Source organism: Ammospiza caudacuta, chromosome 4 (genome assembly GCF_027887145.1).
Source record: "Ammospiza caudacuta isolate bAmmCau1 chromosome 4, bAmmCau1.pri, whole genome shotgun sequence".
In the NCBI taxonomy this organism is placed as follows: domain Eukaryota; kingdom Metazoa; phylum Chordata; class Aves; order Passeriformes; family Passerellidae; genus Ammospiza; species Ammospiza caudacuta.
Genome location: NC_080596.1, coordinates 16,113,763 through 16,137,091, shown reverse-complemented (window position 1 = coordinate 16,137,091; position 23,329 = coordinate 16,113,763). Strand labels below are relative to the sequence as shown.

General features: G+C 39.7%; 1 protein-coding gene across 1 annotated transcript in view; it reads left to right on the top strand.

Moving 5' to 3' along the window:
- The window catches only part of SMARCAD1 (SWI/SNF-related, matrix-associated actin-dependent regulator of chromatin, subfamily a, containing DEAD/H box 1), a 40,660-nt gene that overhangs the window by 5,697 nt on the left and 11,634 nt on the right, over positions 1 to 23,329 (top strand). The window contains exons 3-10 of the mRNA XM_058803204.1: positions 1,897 to 2,062; positions 5,216 to 5,393; positions 8,312 to 8,375; positions 12,639 to 12,727; positions 14,637 to 14,726; positions 15,354 to 15,438; positions 16,880 to 17,271; positions 22,268 to 22,470. Coding sequence (XP_058659187.1) covers positions 1,897 to 2,062; positions 5,216 to 5,393; positions 8,312 to 8,375; positions 12,639 to 12,727; positions 14,637 to 14,726; positions 15,354 to 15,438; positions 16,880 to 17,271; positions 22,268 to 22,470 — 1,267 coding nt within the window. The remainder of the gene's footprint in view (positions 1 to 1,896; positions 2,063 to 5,215; positions 5,394 to 8,311; positions 8,376 to 12,638; positions 12,728 to 14,636; positions 14,727 to 15,353; positions 15,439 to 16,879; positions 17,272 to 22,267; positions 22,471 to 23,329) is intronic.

Here is a 23,329-nt window from a genome sequence, read left to right as displayed (position 1 = left end):
CATGTTGATCTTGGATGCAGGGAGGTCTGTCTTGGAACTGTGTACTACTACTTCAGAACTAATAATTTTTATGCATTCCTAAATTTGCATGTGTATAGGCTTTTCAAAATAAGATTAATTTGCCAAGTGAGACTTTTGCCTCTTGTAAAAATCATTGCTATAATCCTATATTGTGTTTTGAAAGTGATAGCAAAGACTTAGATTTTGCTAACTCTACTAAAACTAGGTCTTTTATCCCAGATGATGGAATTAGACACCATGTGGCTTCTTTCTGCATTTGACTATCAGATTAATTTATTCTAGCTTCATCTGTGTCTACTGTCTGCTGGCAAATTAGCCTTGCAAACTGATGTTACATTCTAGTAATTTGACTTAGCAAGTTTCTACATTACTGAATGGAGAGAGAAGAAACTACCTTTACTTCTAGCCAAAACTGTGGTTCCAGAGTTAGCAGCATCCCTGGTGCTTGGTTCACAAGCACATGGGTTTTAAAAAAGGATGGGTGTGTTTAGGGGGAGAGGATGCCTGTGATACTTTGTTTTGTTATGAGAATTAAAGATCTTTTTACATGAGGACTTCCTGTGACAGTAGTATCACTAAAACACAGCTTTCCCAGAAGCTGGTGGCTGACTCTGCTGCCCCTTATCCTGGATTTTTCCTGTGTGTGGTTAAGGTCACCTTGTAGAGGGATCCATTCAGTGCAGGTCGCTCAGTGGCTCAGGTTGAGCTGTGGGTGGGGAGAGCCCCAGCCAGGGGGCAGGGAAGTGCTGACCCCTTGCACAGAGGTCCCAGGTGCCCATGGCCCTGCCAGGCACAGGACACTCAGGAGCTGATGGCTCCAGACTTGCCTGCACTTAGAATGTGAGCGTGTAAAAGCCCGGGATTTTTTTGTAGGGGGTTTTTCCTCAGAGGCACCAGCTGGAGCTGTGGTTTTGTTACTGTACCTTGATTAAATGATATTGGGGATCTAGACATCTGAGGGTGCTCTGGAAAACCTTGTATGACTCTGTGAGTGTGGAATCTATAGCTGCAAAAGGGTCTTGGTCCCAGCTCAGATGCTGCTGCCAGAGTGGCTCCTGGATTGTTGGACAAGGAAGGCTTTTAACAACCTGAAGTCTTAAGCCTTCAATGATTGCTCTTTTGAACTGTCACTGAACCCTTGTTGATGTTTCCTTATAGACACTAAGTTACATTCACCTCCATCCTTTTAGCCACTATGAAGCTCCATTTTAAAGTTGTTTTCTTCTATTTCTGTAGTGTACTCTGTAACATTTGGTGCCATATATTTTTAGTTTATTGGGTGCCTTTGCCTTTCAAAGCCTTTGCAGTTTCCTGTGTCAGCAAATATCTTGTACTTCTAGGATTTATCATTTTTCTCCTTTCATTCAGTGCTGCCACAGTGTGTTATTTAAAATTTATTTTCCACGAGATTTCTTTCATACAGAAAATGTTCTCTGCAGCTGTCACGTTCTCTGCTCTATACATCAATTTTTCTCTCTTCATAGAGAAAAGAGAGAAATGTGCTTTTGTTTCTGTCCATGTTCTGATAAGCCTGGAAGTAGTTCAGAGGACTTTGCTTATTATTCATTTATCTAAAAACAAGTATTTATTTGTTCATTTATAAATAGTTATTTACCTGAAATATATGTTCTCTTAAATGTTGTAATATAAAAATTGTTTGATGTAAGAGAGCTGAAGATCCTTTGCCAGGTAAGTTCCCACTTTAAGAAATGCAGCTGACAGGAATTTTGTGTGCATGAGAAAATGAGTTCTGTTTAACTGACTGTTGCGTCTCTGAAAACAGTCATAGCTACCTGATGCTCTGAGTAGAAATAAATATTTGAAGTCGTAAGTCATTGTCTCCTCTTTCTTCTCCCATTGAAATGTCTTGCACAGAGTATTCCACCATCCCAGAAACTCCTGAAGCCCAGAGGACAAGGAAAGTGTCTTACTTCAAGCGGCAGCGCCAGCGAGGGGTGCAGTTCCTGGATGGGTCTGACAGCGAGGATGAGGAGCCAAGAAGAAAAGGAGCCCAGGCCCCGAGGGCAAAGGTGGCCGTAATGTACGCTTTGAGCCACATTTCTGTCCTGTCTCTGCACCCCCAGGGGCTGTTCTCAGTTGAAACCCTGAAGTGAAAATCAGAGCCTAGGTTGAGTTCTTGTTTGCTCCTTTGGGATTCAGCTGCCCCTAACTAAACTTTACTGGTTTTCCAGGGAAGAAGTATGCTGGTAAAACATTTTCTCAGTGGGAGGAGTTCTGTGATGTTGAAACATGTGGTGTTTTTTCATTTATGCATTTGTGCCTTTGCCCTTCTGAAATCCTTTTAGTGCAACTTGAAAATGTAACCATAAAACACTTGCTTTACTAATTTTCAACTGTTGGAATTGGGTTTTTTTTGTATATGCAGCTGTATTTGACAGGGAAGCAAATAGAACTTCAGTGTGTTGTACAAGTCCTGAGGTAAACTTAAGTATGAGTTGTATGGTGTGTTTCCTATGCACAGTGAAAATTATTTCTTTCCTAAGTGATTTGGAAATTTATGTTTTTGAATGTGCTGAGAGGGAAGAGTCACTGTGGAGGAGTCGCTTGTGTGTGTGCTGAAAAGACAGTGTTGAGAGAGCAGGTGAGACAAGATGTAGATAGGCATCTGCAGCCATTTGCAACAGTGTAAAGGAACCCCTGCTAGTTATGTCTGTGTGGTGATTGTGCCCTCTAGATGTTCTTGTGCTAAGCAAAACAAGATGGCTTTACCTGCTTTTTTGATAGTCTAGTTGAATTAATGGGCAGAAAACTTGTGTGGGAATTGCAGCCTTAACAGGTGTTGCTTTTTGTCAGGTTTTCAGTCCTACACAGAGCCTGGAGTTATTAGGGGTTTACAGCAGAAGTGAAATAATGCATTTTTGTACTGCTGTTACCTGAAATGCTGATGTTGTGCTGTTTTTCTTTATTTAGTGTTTGCCCCCCAAAGTTTCAACTTAAGGGAGCTACTTGAAAAGGAGAAAAGTATTAGCAGTTACAAGTGAGCTCCTGCTTCTGCCTGTGATTTAAGTTCTAGATTGTGCAAGGAGACAGAGGTGGCCAGCTGGTTGCATGCATCAAATTGGCTTGTGTGCAGTGCTGTGTGAATGGAGTTACTCTGCTTCTGGGATCAATCCCACCTGGAAGCAGCTCAAGGGGTTTTCTGTCATATAGAGCTGATGCTGATAAGCCACACAGGATGCAACTTGTAGAGCCATTGCTTCCTGTTCCTATGCTGTGTTGCTGTGGCTGGGAGTGAGAGATGGACAGCAAGGTGACTCCCTGGTGGGGTTGATGACCATGAGACTACATCGTCTTGTGCTCCTCAGTATTCCTGTGTAGCCACCAGGCACCTCAGTGCCTGACACTTTGTCCCAGTGTGCCAGCTCGGGTGCAGATTGATGTGTACAGAGCCCACAGGGCTGTGGCACAAGTGGCTGTTCTGGTCGAGCTAACAAACAAATGGAGAGTGGGGCAGGAGTTAGCTGGGATCTGTCCAGGCTTAGCTCTGGCTCATGCTGAATTATGGCTTTGCATGGAATCACTCAATTCATTGTCTGCATTGTGCATTTTAGTGCATGTGTTACTTAGTTTGTGGGGTTTTTTGGGGTTTTACTTCATTTTTGCAGAGTATCCTAGCTTCCCTTGTTCTGAACAAGGCACAGAACAGAAAGTGGAAAGTTTAGAGTAGAAAACACATCTTTCCTAAAGAAAATTTGCCATGGCTTGTGCTACCAGAGGGTTGTTGTCTGGAAAAAAAAGCAGAATCTAACACAAGGATTTTTTGGGTCAGAGTTGCTCAGCAGTTAAATGAGTGTTTCTTTATGCTTGATAAGAATGTGATTATACACAGAGGACAAGATTTATGATGTATGCAACTCTGGCTTTGTTGAAAAGTGTCTAGATGTTATTCCCTGATAGGAAAGGATAGGATAATTGCAGTGTCACCATTTTCATTTGGATTGATTTTTTCTTTTTCATATGCACTTTTTACAAGAAACCTTCCTTATCAAGGTAAAAAGATCAGAAAAATGCCAATAGATTTTAATATGATACTTAATGAAGTGGTTTTTTTAAGTGGAAGGAGGATTCATGTTTTGAGGCTTACAACTCAATGCCTTGATGGACTGAAGAATAATTTGGATTCTCTCTTGTTACTTCCTTACTCTTAAGAGTAACCAGAGAGTCCTAGTAGCTGTGTGTGCCTTTTGAAAAGGGAGGAAATAGTTCTTTGATGAACAGTTACCTGTGTGTATCTTCTATGTAAGTGATACATATCAATTTTTTTTCCAGAATTCTAATGCAATCTGCCTGTTGCAACTGCTTAAGAAAGATATAGTGAGGAAAACCAGGTTTATTTTTAGTCTTTTACCTATATTTATGTAGAGGCACGTGCAGGCAAGCCTTTCTGATGGTGAAGTCCCTATTAAATGGCAAACTCCATATCATTCCATTAATTTTGCCTTCCCAAAAGGAGGTTTTATTGTCTATGGGAGGAAGGAGGATGGGAGACTGGTGCTTGGGTTCAGTCTTATCTGTGCAGCTAATATTCTGGAAGATACATAGGGGTTGCTTTTCCTGCAAATTAGTGTTAATAATCTGTCTTTCAGTAAATTCAGAACACTATCTTTTTTTTCAGAAAGGCTCTTGCCACATTTATACATTTAAGATGCTGCACGAGGAGCTTTGAATTTTCTTTCTCAGTGAGCCAAGAGCTAGGACAGAGTTAATACTGCACCTGGGAAGTGTTTACAAAGAACCTAATCTACATCTGTTTGTCTGTTGGGGAAATAAACACTAGCAAGGCTGTTTAAAATAAACTTGGGGTAGTCTGATGTAATTCAGGTAGCTGAAACTGTTCAAGTAGCTAAACTTTATTAAGATGGTTGTTATTAAATTATCAATAATCTTTGATAATTTGAGGGTAAGTGATGTTATTTTGCTAGTCCATTCTTCCCTTCTTTCCTTTGCCAAGTTGAAATTGTTTAGTGCAAAGAGGACACTGTACTTGATACATGCCTGACTTTGTCCTGAGTAGAGGTGTCCCTTTGCATGCAAGTTGATTCAGTGTTACTGAATGCATCTCAGTGCATTTAGTGCAGTCCTGGTGGGTTAGTTTACAGTCATGTTCTGGTAGAGTAGAACATTCATAAGCAAAAAGAATTTTAATTATTTTTTCTTCCCCTGTACATTGTAGCTCTGAACCATCTGATGATGATGACCGGCCTGAGGAGGAGATGGCCCAGCAGGCACTTGTAAATGGTGAGGAGCAGCAGCCAGCTGTGAAGGAGCATCTAGAGAAGGATGCCAGGGACTCAAAGCTGCAAACAATGAAGGAACGTTTTCCCCAAAGAAGTGACCAAGAATTATTAAAAGTAATAATACTAAGTTCTTTGATTTATTTTGATGATTGTTTTATAGGATTTTATAGGCAGTTTTTCTAAGCTTCTGACTTCATTACAGGGTACAGTCTTGTGGTGAGTTAATGTTGTCTGAATGCTAGGTACCCACTAAAGCTGCTCTGTCACTTTGCTTCTCAGCTGGACAGGGAAGACAATAGAATGAAAGACTTGTGGATCATGATAAAGACATGGAGAGATTGCTCACTAGTTACTGTCATGGGCAAAACAGACTCAACTTGTGGAAAAGATTTAATTTGTTACTGATCAGATCAGAGTAGGGTAATGAGAAATGAATGCAAATCTTAAAACACCTTCCCCCCACCCCTCCCTTACATTGGGGTTTAACTGTATTTGTGATTTTCTCTGCCTCCTTCCCCCTCATACTAGTGAGGCCTGGGAATGGGATATGGGAGCTGCAGTCAGTTCATCAGCCTCCCTCAGCAGGAGGACTCATCACACCCTTCCCTTGCTCCAGATTGGATCCCTTTCCATGGCATGCAGTTCTTCAGGAACAAGCTGCTCCCTTGTGGGTCCCTTCCATAGGGTCCCCAGTCCTGCCAGCAAACGGCTCCAGCAGGGCCCTTCTCTCCACGGGTCCTGCTGGGATCCTGCTTTCAGGGGGCTTCCCATGTAGTCATAGCCTCCTTTGGACGTGCACCTGCTCTGCTGTGCTGTTCTCCATGGGCTGCAGGTGGATCTCTGCTCCACCTTGGCCTCCATGGGCTGCAGGGACACAGCTGCCTCACCATGGGCATCACCACAGGCTGCAAGGGAATCTCTGCTCCAGCAGAGCACCTCTAGCCTTTCCTTCACTGACCTTAGTGTCTGCAGGGCCATTTCTCTCTCATGAATTCCCCTTCCTCTCTCCTGCTGCAGGTGTGTTGATCCTTCCTATTTCCCTACCCCCTTTCCTTCTTAACCTGTGATCTACTGGTGCTGCCAGTGTCCCTGATGGGCTTGGCCTTGGTCAGCAGCAGGACTGTCCTGGATCTGACTGCCACTGGCTCTTTTGGATGCCAGAGAAGCTTCTGGTGGCTTCTCACAGGAGCCACCTCTGTAGCCCCTGCTGCTGTCAAGCCTTGCCGTGCAAACACCATGCAGCTTTTGATTATTGTTTTGTTAATAGCAAAGGGTAAAAGTAACATTTTAGGGGAAGTACAACTGTGTAACATTTCCACATGCATGGGAACTTGGATGTCTATAAAAGTGAATATATAGACACACACTTCAAATAAACACCTTTAGGTAAGTTCAACAACAGTGAACTCCAGTGTATAGAAAATTTTTCAAGTATTTCTTGTGATGTTTAAGCTTAATTATGGCTGTCCCAGTTGGTAACTGCTGTTGTTGGAATGAGCTAGCTGATGAAATGCAGTGGAATCGCTGCCATCTTCCAGTAGATGAAACACTGTGCAAGTTTACATTGATGGCATTTAACATGCAAAGATTTCAGTATTCCAGTGAGGCAAAGGGTAGGTTTGAACTTACTGTAATGTATTCTGATTAAGCTGATGTGGGAACTCTTGGCCATTGTCCAGTGTACAATACAAATCTACAAGTAACTCCTTGCAAGTGAGATATGGTAGTTCATTACAGTAAAATATCTTTAGTACCATACAAGGCTATCATCATTTATAAAGCCAAATGTGTTTAAATTAGTCTGTAAAGTTTCCTGGTTTTTGAAGTGGCATTGAAGAAATACAGACATTTTACTGAAGTTCCTTGCTGGGTATTTTGTTTCCAAGTGAATCAAGCTTTATGCTTAGACTTCCTTTATTTTGGGAAGAGCAAAAGGTTTTCAAGTAGGAGTTTCTGAATTTTTCTCCTGAACATTAGAGTTACACTCTGGACATGCACAACAGATTCTATCTTTTGCAGTTTTTGGCTGCATAGAATTCGTCTGATTCAAAGACTGATGAAAGTTCATTGTAGCTTAGTAACTTGCTAGAAATGCTATGTGGTGTGTCTCACTGCTGTTTTGGGACTTAGCTACTGAGCAGCATGTGAGGCTGATGGTGTTTGTTTTCAGGAGAATGCAAGATAGCTCCTGTATCAGCAGAACTTTGTAGAAAATGGAGACTATGCAGATTTTTTTTCTACAGTTACATGGGAACATTTTTAAGGAGGGCAGAGGAGTGTCAGGCAAATCTGTTGTTCCTTCATGAAGGATCTGGAGCAGGCTGTCCTGACAAACTTGGCACAACTGATGAATGCTATTAAGGAAAAAAATCACAAGTCTTTTGAAAAGGAAATTGTGCCAATGTAGCAAAATTGTAAGATGCAGTTTCCAAATGTGGACTGATACTTGGGAATCAGGATTCCTCATATCTTCATTTTTTGTGTTTTTTTTTTTTTTTTCCATATTCATAACATTTAAGCCATTTGCTTTTGTTGCTGTTACTGCACCTGCAGAAAGCCTTCTGGAAGTCTCCACATGCACTTTGTAAAACAGATTTGTGTTGAGATTACATGTGGATGGAGAAACAATCTAGGACAGCAAGGATGTATTGATAAACATTTCATGCATGCACTTACAGGAAATGGACCAGTGCATCACAATAGTATTCAGACACTTTATGAGTTAATAAATCAGAGGGTTTTATTATCTTGTTTTGTAATAGTGACATTGAACAGTGTTTGTAAAAAAGCTTCTAGGTAAATATGTGGAATACGCTTGTGAAGTAGGGAAGAAAGTGATAATAAGTGACATTGTATTCAAAATGTTAATTTGATACCTCTTGGTTTTGCTCTCGGATTTTATAATACATATATATTGGTGGGGAGGGTTTGTGTAAAAGTGTTTTTCAGTCACAGCTGATCCAGCATTGTCTTCCTCTGTTCAACTGGATTAAATTTCTCCACTTAGCAGTTGCCTTTTTTTTGTTTTGCAGCTGATAGAATCAGCATGCACAATGGATGAAGCAGTAGCTGCTGGTTTGAAGCTCAATGACAAAGGTATGTTTAACAAAAAAACCCCACAAAACAAAAACAAAACCCAAACTTTAGAAACTGTAGTTTAGAACCCAAACTTTAGTAGCTAATTCAGTGAAATTGGTTGGGAAGTGTTAAAAAGTGGTAAAGCTTCTGCTGAAAGTTAGAGCATTGTTTGTTTAGTGTAATAACACAAAACTGAATTTACAAGATTTGCAGAGACAAAAATGAAAAGAGAATGGGGAGCAAAATCTGTAAATAAAACCAGAAAGGAGAATTTTTTTCTGTGAAGCTCAGGATTGCTTTGCTTGTGGGTTTTTAAGTGATTCTATTCTTGCTGGTTCCTTTGTCCAGAACTTGAGGCAAATAGTAAAGGGTTAGCAGAAGTAATTCTAAATGTTCTAGGGGAGCAGTCTGGTAGTACAGAAAAATACACTGGGTATGTAGTTACTAATAAGTAGATATTGTTTATATCAAGGTCAGTTGCAGTTTTTGCTTCTGGTTGTTTTCAAGACCTGCTTGTAATTCTGAATAGGAACTCTTAGTCTTAAACACTAGACAGATCCCCCTGGTTCTCTAGCAAAACATCACCCAAACCAAGTTTTTGGACCCTCAGAGCTTATTTAGGGGTGTCTGTTCTGCACCTCAATTTATGCAGTCTCATACTGTTACCAAAACAAAGAAACAAAGCTAGACAAACACCCTAGCAGATTTTGTGGGAATGTGTTTTAAGTGTTATATGTGTTAAAGGGTCATAGTTCTTGGGCTTCGGGTTTGTTTCTTCACATCACCCAAGTCCAGGGTTAAGTCTTGTCTTGTATTTTTGATTTGTTGGAGTTGGTCAGGGAAGAGTGGAATTCTGATATTATAGAAAGCAGATCAACCATCTGTTTACAGTTCAGCTGTCCAAGGTTTTCCTGAGGGATCTTCATTGAAATTATGGAAAAAGCTATTTCTGATCACTCTTGATGATTTAGTTGTTTTGAGTAGTTCATGTGTCTTTTCATGCAGGAACCTATGGGTTTGGAGCAATATGTATAGGAGAAAGCATAGGCTGAGGGAGAACTGTTGTACTCCTGTTTGTAGAGTACAGAATTTTTATTTAATTTCCCCTTTGTACTTAATGTATTTTAATTTTCTTATTTTCGTATCAAAGTGCAAAGATTTCTAACAATCTCCAAAAAGTTTTAAGAACATCCAGGCTGCTTTGAGTGAAAGGGATGCTTTTATGCTTTGGGTTGTTTGATAGGTTTTTTTGACCAACCACCAAACCACTTTGAATTTGTCACTGTGTGCATGGTCAGATTCTGTAGATGGAAATTCTTGGATATTGGCAACGGGAAGCAAGGCTGGCATGTTTTGAGAAATACACTTAGTGCTGCTGTTCCTGGAAGACTGATTATTTTTCAAGGGTTTTCATAAATATTCAGCCAATTTAAGCTACTATCTATCCTTAAACTTTGCTGAAGTTCACAGTGTTTGAACTAAATCACTTTGATTTCTGGTATGTAGGCTCTGCCTTTTGGCCATTTTTGTGTTGATTTAAGAATGTTGTTTCACATCTTTTAAATATGAGCCACAGAAAAATCTTCTTGGCAGCAAAATTCTCACTAATCACTGCTGTTGTATAAAATATTTAGTTAGCAGTAAGCATGCCTGACAGTGATGGTATAAATCACCTCATTTTGGACACATTTTTTAAATATGGAGACATTACTGAACATCTGTTTGAACTGTGTCAATTTCAGATATGCTTTACTTGTTGTGAAATGTTGGCTGTGTGAGAGGTCAAGGCAAGATACAGTTTTGCTAAGCATGGCTTTGTGAAAAAAGTGTAGCCACGATATCCTTGAATTTTTCTGTCCTGTCAAAATGACAAAAAGCTTGTCTTTATAGCTTGAATTCAATAGTGGTGTAGAGCTAAAACAAGAAACAGTGCAGATTTTATAAAGGTATGAAGATTAGATGTGACACATTGAAAAGATGTGTCTAAGATGTGAAGTTGTAGTGATACCTTTTGCTTGTGATTTGTTTCTGGTGTTCTTTTCTTGAAAACATCAGAAGTGGGGGATGTGCTTCTGAGCTGAAGCCTGATGTAAATCTGTCTGGAATTCTCTGCTTTTTGAGCAGTCAAAAATTACTGGTTTCTTTTATCATGATGAGGGAAGTCACAGTAATAAAAGGGTTTTTTTTTTTGTGTTAGAGATAGTAGCAAGTAACAGGGGAAATAATGACAGGTGCTCCTCTAAAGTCTGAGACCTTGGAGCTGCTTTTTTCATTGCTCATTAGTTGCAAAATTTCTGGGGAGAGCAAGGATTCCTCTGGAAGGCTGTGCTTGCACTCTGAGGACAATTCCTATCTGTAAGAGTTTCTTTATCCCTTCAGCCATATACTCCCTTAGCAAAGGAAGAAAAAGTTAAGTGTACTTTGTAAAGTGGATGTCTTCAGAAAGTTGGCTGGTTTTTTGTCATTTGCAAATATGGTGGGTTTCCAAAGACCACAGGTTGATTTTTAAATAAATCTGTTTATAGATTCCTGAGACCATGGTTTTCCAGATCCTTTGTTTCAGTTCAATTGCCTCTAAAGTTGCTCATAATGGGGCTTTCTTCAAAGGCTATGGAGTGCTCAGCCCATGACCCAAAACCAGGAAAATCTTTGAAATATTCTTATATCCAGCCCATCTATTTTTTTAGGGCAAAGAGGTTTGCAGGGTCACTGTTCACATTCAGAATTATCCATCCTGAATTGAGCTTAAGAAATAATAGCACAAGGCCTCCAATGCTTGGCCCAGCAGCAGCCCCACAGCTCCTAGTTTGGATATCAAGACAACCACCCATTCCTCAGACTTCAGCTAGTAGCAGGCATTTTCCTGGCAGTATTGTTTAAGTTATTTAAATTATGCCTCATCTTTGGAAGTGTTCAAGGCCATGTTGGATGGGGGTCTGAGCAACCTGATCTGGTGGAATGTGTCCCTGACTGGAGCAGAGGTGTGGAACTAAGTGATCTTTAGTGTCCCTTCCAACCCAAATGTATGATTCTATGATATTTTTATCTAAATATATATAAATACATAGATGTTGAAAAAAATCTTAACAGTGTTTTCTGGTATCTCTTACTAGATCCTTACTTTAAGGAAGAGTTGCTAGTACTTTGCTTTTTTTGGGGGTGTTTTAATATTTTTTCAATATTTTTATGCCACTTCTCTGATGTCAGAGTGAATGACTATAGTAGAAAATTTATTTGGAAGTATTTCCACACAAAGTGTCTTCTTGTATGAAGATTTGGCTACATAATGTTGTAGAGTTAAAACTATTTTGATCATCCAGACAGGCTTCTGGATGGGAAAGCAAATGTGCTTTTTGTGAGTGTGTGGGTGTTCTTTTTCACTGGTCTCCCAGGGCAGGCTGGGAGGGAGATGCTGGTATCAGACACCAAAGCTCTGCAGGCACTTGCTGTTCCAGAGAAGATTTAACTTCCAGTAGTATTTCAGATCGTGGACTAGGATTTTTCACAATAATTTGTTCTGGTAATGCTGCTTCAAGCCAAGCTGGTGTGCAGAAATACTGGTAATGTCTTCTGGCCTTCATGAGCCACGCACAGCAGCAGTCTGGAAGTGCACCTGGCTGGGCAGGCCTCAATGCTGAGATGATAATCTCTTGATAATCACCAGGGCCCAAAGACAGTCAGAAAGTTATGGCTCATGTGGAGTGTTTGTAAGTGATAAGGTTATCACAGACTTAATATGCATAGTTTTCTTTGAGATGTGTAGATTTAATGTTGAAAAGCATTTGGTAACTGCTCTGGTGTGCACCTGAGCCAGAAATCAGTCACCAGTGATTCCAGATTGGCAGTGATGTACATATTCCAGCACACATATGGGCTTCAGCCTGGGAGAAATACCAGCTTGAATAAAACCAGACACCGATACACCTTTATGCAACTTGTGTGTAATAACATGTGGTAACTATTAAAAAAAGAAGAATAAAATGCTATTCTTCTCATATACAACAACTATTGTTGTATATGAGAAGTAATTACTTGATTAATTAATTGCCAGACAGCTGAAGATAACTTAGAGGTAAATAAACATGTACCTTCAAGCAGCTGCTTTGCTTCAAGTTTCAATGTATCTGTGCTCTGTAGCAGGAAACTTATGGAGACTGCTAAACATTGTGCAGGTAACAAGTAGCTACTGCATTGTTGTAGTAAGTAAAATATCCTGCTGTTTTGGAGTGAACTTAAGGAAATTAACTAATTCTTTTTTTTTCATCTCAATTCTTTTTGAAGCTGCCTCTGGTAAAAGGAAACAAAGAGATTCTCCCACAAATTGCAAAACAAAAAATGAACGAGTTGCAAAAAAGTCAAAAATCAGTTATGTAAGTACTGTGCTTTTCTCTTTGTGCATTGTAAAATAAATGGAATTACCTGACTTGGTCAGTGACAATGATGTGTTTTATCAGAAAATTAAGTCAAATTAGATCTTGCCATTTGGATGAGATTTTTGTATTTCTTTTATTATTGACATTCTGAATGGAATGACCTGCTTTGCTCTTTAGTGCTTGTGGCTTTGTATCACACCAGCCACTTCACTGCTTTTTGTGCAAGCAGTTGATGGCAGGTAGCAGGGAGGCTCTGAGCACTATTCAGTTTTTATGAGCAGCAGTGGGAATTACAGGCTCTGGATCACTTTTTCTCCTCGGGTCATTCCTTGTATTTCTTCAAGCACATCAAGTTAACATATTTTGCTGTATCTTCTGCTCTTCTTTGTTATAGATGTTGCTTATATATTTGAAACTATGACTTGGGGAAATCTTTAAAAATAATGACTTGGTTGCATTTAAAGGAATGACTGCTTTGACCTCTGCTAATAAATGGGAGCTATGTCATGATCATGGTGCATTCAGGATGGTATTTGGCAGCTTTGCACAGTCCTGCAGTGCTGTCATGAGGCCATCTCCCAGGCATCCCAGGAGACATCCTTGAAAGCCACTTACATAGAAAAAGAGAATTATACATAAATACTGGAGGCTGGATGAGGGAGGATGACTGTGTTGAAATTTAGACTACTGTTGTCCTCAGACAGAACCAATTAAAGAAAACATGGTTTTCTCTTAAAGCAAAAATATTACAACTCATTTGTAACTACTCCTTCCTGAAAGAGAGATGTGAACTGGGTTTGTTCCTCCTCACCAATCCCCTGGGTTTGGATATGAAAGGAGGCTTTAGTTAATGATTAACCAGCCAGCCTAGCAAACAGTGCTCCACTGGACCTGGTTTTATATATCAACTTGATTTCTGTTCTTAACAGTTTCATTACAATTAAAGGGGGAAGGTTTAGAAAAAACCAAATGTGGAATATGGATTTTTGGAACTCATTCTAGGGAACTGCAGTGAGAACTTGCATGGTTTTTTTTTCTTAGTTTTGCTTTTCCTTGTGGTTCCTAAGACCAGCATGTACTTGGGCAGCTCTTCTGTGGACTGTTGCTGCTCTCTTAGTGACACTAACACTCACTGAGGAAAGAAATAATGTCCTCTGTTACTCAGAGTGCCTCTGGGTGATGTGGTTTGTGCTCCTTCAGCCAAGTAAGTGTTGGTATCTGCTGTAGACAAGTAGCTCTGTAACCACTTTGCATTCAGAGCTCCAGGAAGGAACTGGTGTAGTTCTTTGTGGTGAATGCAAAGCACAGCAGTTTGTGGCCCGTGGAAGTTTTGGCACTTGTGAACTTCCATTTTGCAGGCTGGTTGTAGCTGTTAGTGAAGCTATTGTTGATGAAAAGTTTTACCAGTTTTTGATGTGACTCCACGATGCTGACTCCACATAATATTTGTGAAATTTTTTACCCATAAGTCTTAATATAAACACAGCATTTGACATCTTTGTAGGCTGTGGTGGGATAAACACCACATGCTTAGTAAGCTAATCTGATCACCAACCCTAACATCTTCTGCCTTAAGTATCGTCCAGAATTGCTAAGAACTTTTGATTTTAAACAAAATAAACTAGACAGTTCTATATTATTGATGTTTTGGTACATGATTTTGCACTGTGTGTGCTTATCAAGTAAAAAGTCCCAGTTTTTCATGACTGAAGACATTTTCTATGTTCATGAAAGTTTTGGTCTTTGATCATTGACTGTTGACTAGGAATCACTTAAGCTTGAGTTTGTCTAAAGTGCTTTTGTCATTTAGAGTAGCTCTTTAAGGATAAACAGTGCTGATGAGGTTTTCTTCTGTTTCTGTAGTTGTAATTAATATTAAACCTAATAGGTACCTTTTTTAACATAGCTGGATGACTCAGAACCCAAAAGACAATGGGAGAGGCAAGAGATGCTTGTGAAGAAGTTGCAAAGTACATTCCCTGGATTGGATAAGGAGGTGAGCTGATGTCTCCCTATAGCACATCAGGATTTGAGTTCTTAAGAAAACTGCAGCTGTTGATAGTCCATATGAAACAGTTCTTTTACAACAGCACTTCCAGGAAGAGCCCAGGATAGGAAGGTTTTTACTATTCCTGCTTTTACAATATAACTTGTCCTGAGGTGAGAACTATGGGATGTAGTTAGGACTACAGGGACCTTCTCTTCCTACATTTCTGACCCTATGACAGGACTAGCATAGTCAAATTTGATGACTTACTGTAAAAATGCAAGAGGAAATGATCCCTCCCTCTCTCCTTCTTCTCCCCCAGATTGCTAAATATATTTAGCACTTTGTATTACTTCAGTACCTGATGGTCCTCAGCAACTATTTGAGCCCTTTCAGTACTGTGCTTGAAATTGTTGAAAGCCAAGCTTGTTCATGTGGGTTCTTACACTTTTGAAAAGTGGAGTGCAGCTCTGCCTAAACTGAATGTACAAAGAAGCTGAAGGGTTTTCTCACTTTGATTTCCTTTTATTTTGAATCATCTGATTTACAAGGGTTTTCCTTGCCTGATGTTACTAGGCACAGAAATTCAGCTTGTGCTTATCTCACCACAATGCAAAATGTCTTATTTTTTACTAGGAGCTGAGAGAGGTACTTGAGGAACATAACTGGGTGTTTCATGATGCACTGGAGGCCCTGAAAATATTTGCCGACGACGAGGAGGGTAAAGACAGATTCATAATTCATTTTATCCAAACATGAAACAGACCTGTGATGCAAATATTTTTCAATGTTCAGCAATGACAGTCCTGACACCATGCCTAGAAACTTGCACTTATACTTGAAATCATTGTTACAGGGAGGATAAAAGAAGGAGGCTCAATTTTTCTGTATTTTTATTTTTGCTCTCTAACTAGGGATAAATATCTTTACAGATAGGTATGAAAAGTTGTAATTACCTATGGGTATCTTTTAAAATATATTTTGGTACATGTCAAAGCTGATAACGTGCTCCCTTCCTACTTGTTTAAAAAAAAGCTTTGTTTTTTAACTACACGATTTGTAAATTACTGGTTTCCAAACCTGTAATTGCAAATAACTGCATAGATAACAAGTAATATATGCTATTTTGTCAATTTTAAAATGTATTCTAGGAGAGGAACATCCTAGAAGCAGGCCTTGAATTATGCAACCCATCTGTAAATCCCAGTACTTTAAATGTGGTAGGGAGCAAACCCAGTGATTGCAAGTAAATCTGCAAGTTATAACTTAAGTCTTATTTAATGAGTTGATTACTTTTCAGTGTGTTACACAGCTGTCAGATATGTACATGTTTTGCTGTATCAGCTATTTAAGTGTTCTTAGGACAGGGTAGTGTTCTTAACTGGGTTCTTTACAAGTGGAGAGAGCTAGCAGTGCTCAGGAAGTTGTGTCCTTGCTGCTGCCTCTGAGGAGGCAGCTGTCAGGGTTGGAGTCAGCAGCAAGCTGGGATTGGAGAGAAGAGAAACTTCTGTGCTGCAAGCGTTCTCTTGCAGTGAAGGAATCAAAACCCTTACAAGACGCTTCTGAAAATTACTTTCTTGTGTTCAGATAAATACCTTCTGTCTTATTTTAAGGCAGCTGAGTTACTTTGGTTGGAGATGCCTCATTATTTGAGGTTTTTTAGTGTGTTTTCATTGTCCCACCCCAAATACTGGACTAGAGTGCATTAAAATGGAAAACATGTGTCATTTTCTTGGTGAAAGAAAGCTTGTTTTCTCAAGTCAGCAGAATTAATATCTCTGCAGTCAGGTGCAGTGCGACCAGTATCTCATCTTAAGAATACATCAGAGTTCTTGACTGTTTGCTCTGAATCAGAGCTGCTGCACCTCACAAATATTACATTATGTTGATCATCTGTATTTTAAGCTACTAAAACCTTCTGCTATTTGACCATTCTACAAATGAGCTTTACTTACTTTGTACTCACAGTTAGAGCTATTTGTATATTTTATACAGATTTGCTTTTCTGTTCTCTTAGGATCACCTGCTTTGAGTTCTTGTGTATTAAATGCTAGAACTGTGTTTTACACATCTGTAGGTTTTATTTTGGAAGAACAACTTGTGTTTTCATCAGCCCCATACCAGTATGCATTGACTTGTTGCCTTCTGTGTTGCATGCATAGGTGTGGAATTTCCTCCCAAAAGGAAAGTCGCTGACTGGACCGAAGCCTCCACTAAAACCCAGAGTGAGGAGAGTAAAGATAAGATGAAGCAGAAGGCTTCTGAGAAAGAGCAGAATGGCTTTCAGAAAAAGGACAAGGGCAAAAGGAGCATTTGGAGTGCTGAGAGAGAAGCAGAGCACACGGAGGATGAGTCCGCTTCCGAAGATGGCGGAAGCTCCCTGGATGAGGACTACAGCAGCGGCGACGAAGTGATGGAGGATGGCTACAAAGCCAAAATCCTCAGCTTCCTGCAGGATGCTTCCCTGAGTGAACTGACTCTGATTCCCCAGTGTTCTCAGAAAAAGGCTCAGAAGATAATAGCGCTCCGGCCCTTTAACAGCTGGGAGGCTCTGGTAGGTCTGCATTCTTCCTTTCCTATCCCCAGCCTGCCTAGAGTCAAGGTGGCTTCAGCCTAGGGAGGCTTAGATGGGTGGCCTTATCCTCATTAGGCTGAAATGCTATGTTCCTCCTAAGCCAATAGCATTTCAAATAGTGTCATATGACCTGATTTTGAATGAATTAAGGGGTGATTTTTCTGGAAAACTCAAGCTGATTGGCTGACATTACTGTCACTCACTCTGTAGCACAGAAAGTTGGTTGATTTCACTGCAGAAGGAGAAATTAGAGCTTTCACTTGAGAAGGAGGTGTTTGCTAGCCTGTTCTGAGCTCTTGTAGCTGAAAACCCATGCAGGAGGGAAGAATGTGGCAGGACCTTTACTGCAGACACTTGTGCAGCAACAGCAGCAGCTTCCAGGGTAGCTCCATGATTGAAGAAGCCAGCATGGATATTTTCAATTTCAGGCAAGAAATGGTCGTTCTCTTTTTTTTTTTTTTCTTTTGTGCCTTTATTCTACTGCAGCTTAGTGTCTAGCATGGTTTTGCTAGCTAAGCAATGCAGCCATTTTCAGTGGAATGAGCTGCTGTGTTTTAAGTATGAAAGGTAAAGCGTCAGAAGGTTAAGCCACAATCCACGGAAGGGAAAACAGTATCTGCAGGTAAGTACATTATCTGCTGTCGCTCTGTTGTTACTTTCAGATGTTTACCATGGCTTGTTTGTAGAGTTCACATTTCATACAGTTTCAGTTAACTGCTAGACCTCAGACCTGCTAAGAGCAATGTCCCGGTAAGAAATTTGAATTCTTACAATCTGTTACAGCAGATTTTCTTCATTTAATTTATTGGTACTTTGGATTTTAAAGCAGTAACTGTGCACAGGCCTTTTTACAGAGTAATTGATGTTTTTCATCAGTGTGCATTCTGAGCCCCCCCGCTGATGTATGCAAGAACTTTTTCAATATGTGTAAAACAATAATATTTATTATTTAGTGTGTGAAATATATTAACATGAAAGAATAATAGATACTAAACAGAATTTTAAGGGAAACGAAGTGATCTTTGTGTATTGTGTTGTAAGGGAAGGGGGGAGACAAAAGGACGCTATGTGAAAAAAATGAGTTACTGGTATGCTGCAAAATAAATCCGTTTTGCCCCAAGCCTTTGGCTTCTCACAGAACATCTGTCATACAGCTATTACTTTCTAAACTTGTTGGATTTTGTCTGAGCTTAATTCTTTGCACAAGTATTTGCTACAGGGCTCTTCTCCTTTTCTGTGTTAAATATTTTACAGTAAAAAAACACTGCATGGGCCTGTTTGCATTCAGGCTTTGTCTTTCATGAAGATTGCTGCTGTCAGCAGCCACATGTTTATGTAGTATTGTGAATACTTGCCCAGAGTAGAAATGGTGAAATGGTTTGCAGCAGATTGCAGCAGATGTTTTGTATCAGTGTGGATTTAATTGTTTATAAAGATCCAGTAGCTCAGTAACCCAGTGTTTTCCCTACCAATTAATAAGGGTGGTTAGAATAATGGGGAGAGCTGATTCAGTTAGAGCATTAAAGAAATTGGCTTGGTTTTAAGTCTCTTTTTATTGTAATGGTATTTTGTATAACACAATGTGAAGTACTACAAGTTGTTACCACTTGTTCATTACTAGAATTGAGGAGGATATTAAGACTCTCAGTCTGAGATTTAAAATAAAGCCTACCTATTTGTAAATTGAATGTTTTATTCCAGGAAAACATAAATGAGAATGTCTTATTCTAGATGTGGTTTTTTTTTTTAAGTTGGACTAAGCTATTGTGTTTCAAGAGGATTTGAATTAATTTCATAAGATCATAAGATTAATAAGAGCACTTGGAAATACTTAGTCTTTGGAGTAGATATTTCAAGTGTTTAACTTGATCTAGTAATGCTTAAAACACATATAAAAAACTTAGGAGACATGGTTCTCAAAATAATGGGACAGAGCTGAAATTGTCCTTGCTTACAAAGAATAATTCATTTGGCAGTTTAGAAATGCCTACAGTGTAGGTCAAGCACATTTTCCAGGAGGAAACCTGGAATCTTTTTCTAATATCCAACATCAACTTTCCCTGACACAGATTCAGGCCATTTCCTCACGTCCTGTCCCTGTCACCACAGAGAAAAGATCTGTGATTCCATTACTGGTTCCCCTTGTGAGGAAGTTGTAACTGCAGTGAGATCTCCCCTCAGTCTCCTGTGTTGGCTTCTCACCTCTCTCTCCTGTTTGCTTTGGGATCCTGATGATACTCCACTGGCACACATTGTGGGCCAGCAGACAGCATGGTTTCTTTCCTTGATGAAAGCACTTCTGGGCTCCAGTTGCCCTTCCTCCTCATCAGAACTCCTTTATACGACTTGTTGGTGCTGAATATATTTTAATATATTCTCATTTCCCAACTGTGGGATTGCCTACCTTCACTACATGCCAAGAAGAAAAAGCAGAGCCTAGACTGGCTCCCAGAGGAGCTCAGCTGAGGTTTTGAGGTCTGGGTTGGTGGTCTTGCAGTTTTCTGCTTCTTCTGGTAAATGTGGGAGAGGAACTGGAGAGGGTTTAATCCTGTTCTCTTTCTCTTTTTTGAAGGTGTATGACTGTTACCTGTTTGGATTTCCTTTTAGTGTAAAAACATATGTATCAGTGTAAGGCTTGCTATATCCTCTCATTTTTGTCATTCACAGAATTATTCTATCACAAAATAAGTTGTTTTACTTAGCAGTTAAAGACTTTGTGGTCTACAGAAATTCTTAGAGAGTACACACAAGTTAGTGTGCATATTCTGGAAATGTAGTGGAAAGTGTTACATTGAAATGCTGACACAGTGCACCACTTTGAGGGGAATGGGAGAGCTGAGCTGTCAGAGGTTGCTGTACTTGTCCATCCTATTCTGTGCACTGCAGCAGTGTATGAGCTAGGAGGTACAGACTCAAGGGACAGTAGCTCCATCTTTGTTATCTTATTTTGTTTGGCTGCACATGTACAAACTGCCCCAAAAACCCAACTCCAGAACCACACTGCACCAAAGCCAGCTGAAGGGAAGCAGCAAATGCATCAGATTAGCAATGGAAAACTGCTTACAGTGGAAGTGGTGTTTGTTGATTGAGGCTGACTTTCACCCTTAGGCATTAAAGGGAAAGCCTTCATCATCTTGCAGGTGGAGTAAGCTCAGTTAGAGTGTGCTGGTGTGGCAATTCCAGGTGTGCTGGGAAAGCTCATGGCTTCAGTTTCCATGATGGCCTTACATTTTTGGCCTCATTTGAGAAAAGCTGAACTTGGGAGGATGTCAGAACCTCTAGAAAACAAAGGCCACCTGTGGATCAGTATTTTGAGCAGGGTAACACCCTGTGTTTCACATGCAAACCAGTGGCTAAAGTATTGCTTGTTGCAACTTGGACATGGATGTTAATGTGCTGACATGAAACAATACAATTTCTGTTAATAACAGATGGCTCAATTCTCCACACCTTTATCTATGCATTACAGGATTTCTATTCATGCCAGCCAAAGCTTTAGTCATCAAAACAAATGTCGAAATTTTGTAGGCATCTATTAAAAACTGTGTTCTTTTTTTTTTTTTTCTAAATAGAGGTGTCTATTTAGAAAATTTCTTTACAGGTATTGAAATGTGTATCTTAGCCTGGTCTAACCTAGGAGTGTTGGTATACTTTCTGGAATTTGTTTAAAATTTAAAAAAGCACAAACAAAAACATACCCCTGGACTGTAATTGCCTCACTCTGGTTATTTTTTAAATATGTTTATAATGAAAGCTGTTTTTTAAATTCTGTTTGTAATCTGGTCATAGTCTTCACCTTAACAAAACTTGCTTTTACTCTGCAATGTGACAATATTGGTGAGTTACTTAACACATAATAGCTGGCTCATATGACTCCTTTTTTATGGAAGGAATTCTTGGAGGATAAGTACATATGAAGTCTTGCACTAAATTTTAACAGATGCCTGGTCTAAAATTCAGAAAAATCTGTGTGAAAGCTACTTCTGTTTTAATACAAGAATGGTGAATCCAAAGCAACTTGTATTCTTCAATTCTTTAAATACATTATTAAACAAAAAAAAAAGCCTATTATTTACAGTGAAATATGCATAACTACTTGAGAAAATACCATAATTACAAATATGACCCCAGTTACTGCAGAAATATTTTTAGTGGTAGATTTTACACTTTCTGCAGGTGGCTCTACATGGAATTTAGGAGGAATTGATGGGCCTGAGGGGCCTGCTTTGATACAACTTGAGGCTGCTTGTCTCTGACATGTAAAATATTCATACTGTGATGAAGGTCTGAAATGTAGAGGAAGGAAATACAGTGTATTTATAGTGTGGACTTGAGGAAGCAAGTGGTGGAAGTAAGGCTGCTTTGTACTGGCACTGCTTGATGACCACAAAATACCTGCACAATGCCCAAGTCCCTTTGTCTACCTTTGTGGTAGAGTTAGAACTGGAACCAAGTAATGCTGAGCCCCAGACAGACCCATAACCAAATGTAACAACCTTCATTATAGGTTCATTTGCTTGCCCTGATGCCTACATTATGCTTCCATCTTCTGCCTTTAGTGTCTAATAGGGTTTGTTTGAAAGGACATCTTAATGAGAATCAGTTCTTTTTTTTCCTTCCTTCTGGGGTTTTGTTCTGTTAGGGTGCCTGGCCTTCAAAGCTGGCCTTTGCACTGTGTTGCCTCCTGTTGAGGATTTTGAGTTTAAAGCATTTGTATTTTATGTTAGTAACTCTTCAGAGAATTTTTATCACTTACGATTTCAAGTTTCATACTATGAGGAGCTGCAATGATGACCTTCAGTATGGATTCCTACAGTTTGCAGCAGGCCAAATGTAAGGAGTATTTGGAATTTTGAGAGAAGATGGGGATGCTGTTGCTGTCTACTACTTGAATTATTGCCTGCAGCAGCTGTGGATTTTCACTGCAATTGCTATTACCAGTGTTCATAGATTTTTAATTATTATTATTTTGCAGTTCACAAAAATGACAAAGACTGCTGGTTTGTCAGAGGATATAGTGTGGAACTGCAAGATACTGCTGAAGGAGAGGGATGTGGTTCTGAAGCTCATGAATAAATGTGAAGACATTTCCAATAAGCTGACAAAACAGGTAACCAGGATTACTAGAGATGGAGGATGTGGATGGAACATAGAGCAACCCTCCATTCTGAATCGCAGGTATCTCTCACTTTTATCCTTTAGAAGGGTGTTGGACAATAAGGTGTTCTTGAAGACTGGGATTTTCAGAACTGTGGTCTCTAAATGTAGAGTTGCAGATTTTTGATACTTAGTAGCCTTCAGTGAGAGAATCTAACATGTTTTTTAAGTGTATCAGGAAAGCTGGAGGGCAGGAAAAGAGCATTAAAAATTGTAACAGTGTTTTATTTCCTCCAGTTTCTGGTGAATGTAACATCTAACCTTAAGCAATGGAATCATGAGTTGTCAACTTATTTCAAATAAAAACCCAAAAAACCTGTGTCTGTAATGGGGGACAGATTTCAAATCAGATTCGATTTCAAAAATGCTTAGTTTGAACAAATCTGTGCAAACTGGGCAGGTTTATCAGCTGAATGAAAGACATTGGTCAGGAAGTGCAGGTGTACCAATCTGGAACTCTGTATCCAGTCAGAGTGGCAGCTGGGATGTGTTGTGGGGAAGGATTTCTTTCAGAGAGGTAAATCAGTAAGGCTCTCCAAATGGATATTAGGAGGAATGGAAATGGACATGGATATGGATATGGATATGGTGGAGGGTATTATTCTAAGGGGTAGAAAATGTAGGGGTGTAATGGGAAAGGCTAAAGTAGCAGCTTGAATTCCAGTTGGATGCTGTTCTAGAAGCATAAGCTTCTCAGCTGTGTGAAAATAAAGCCTGGGACGAAGCAGGAAGTCTTAGGAGGAAGGATATCAGTGATGCTTCTTCTTTGGAAAAAGTGCTGAACTGGGTGACTTGCTGTTGAGTGTTTGGGTTTTTCTTTGGTGCTGACACAAACAGTAATTGTACAACAGAGCAAAATGAGGGATGCAGCTGCAAAATG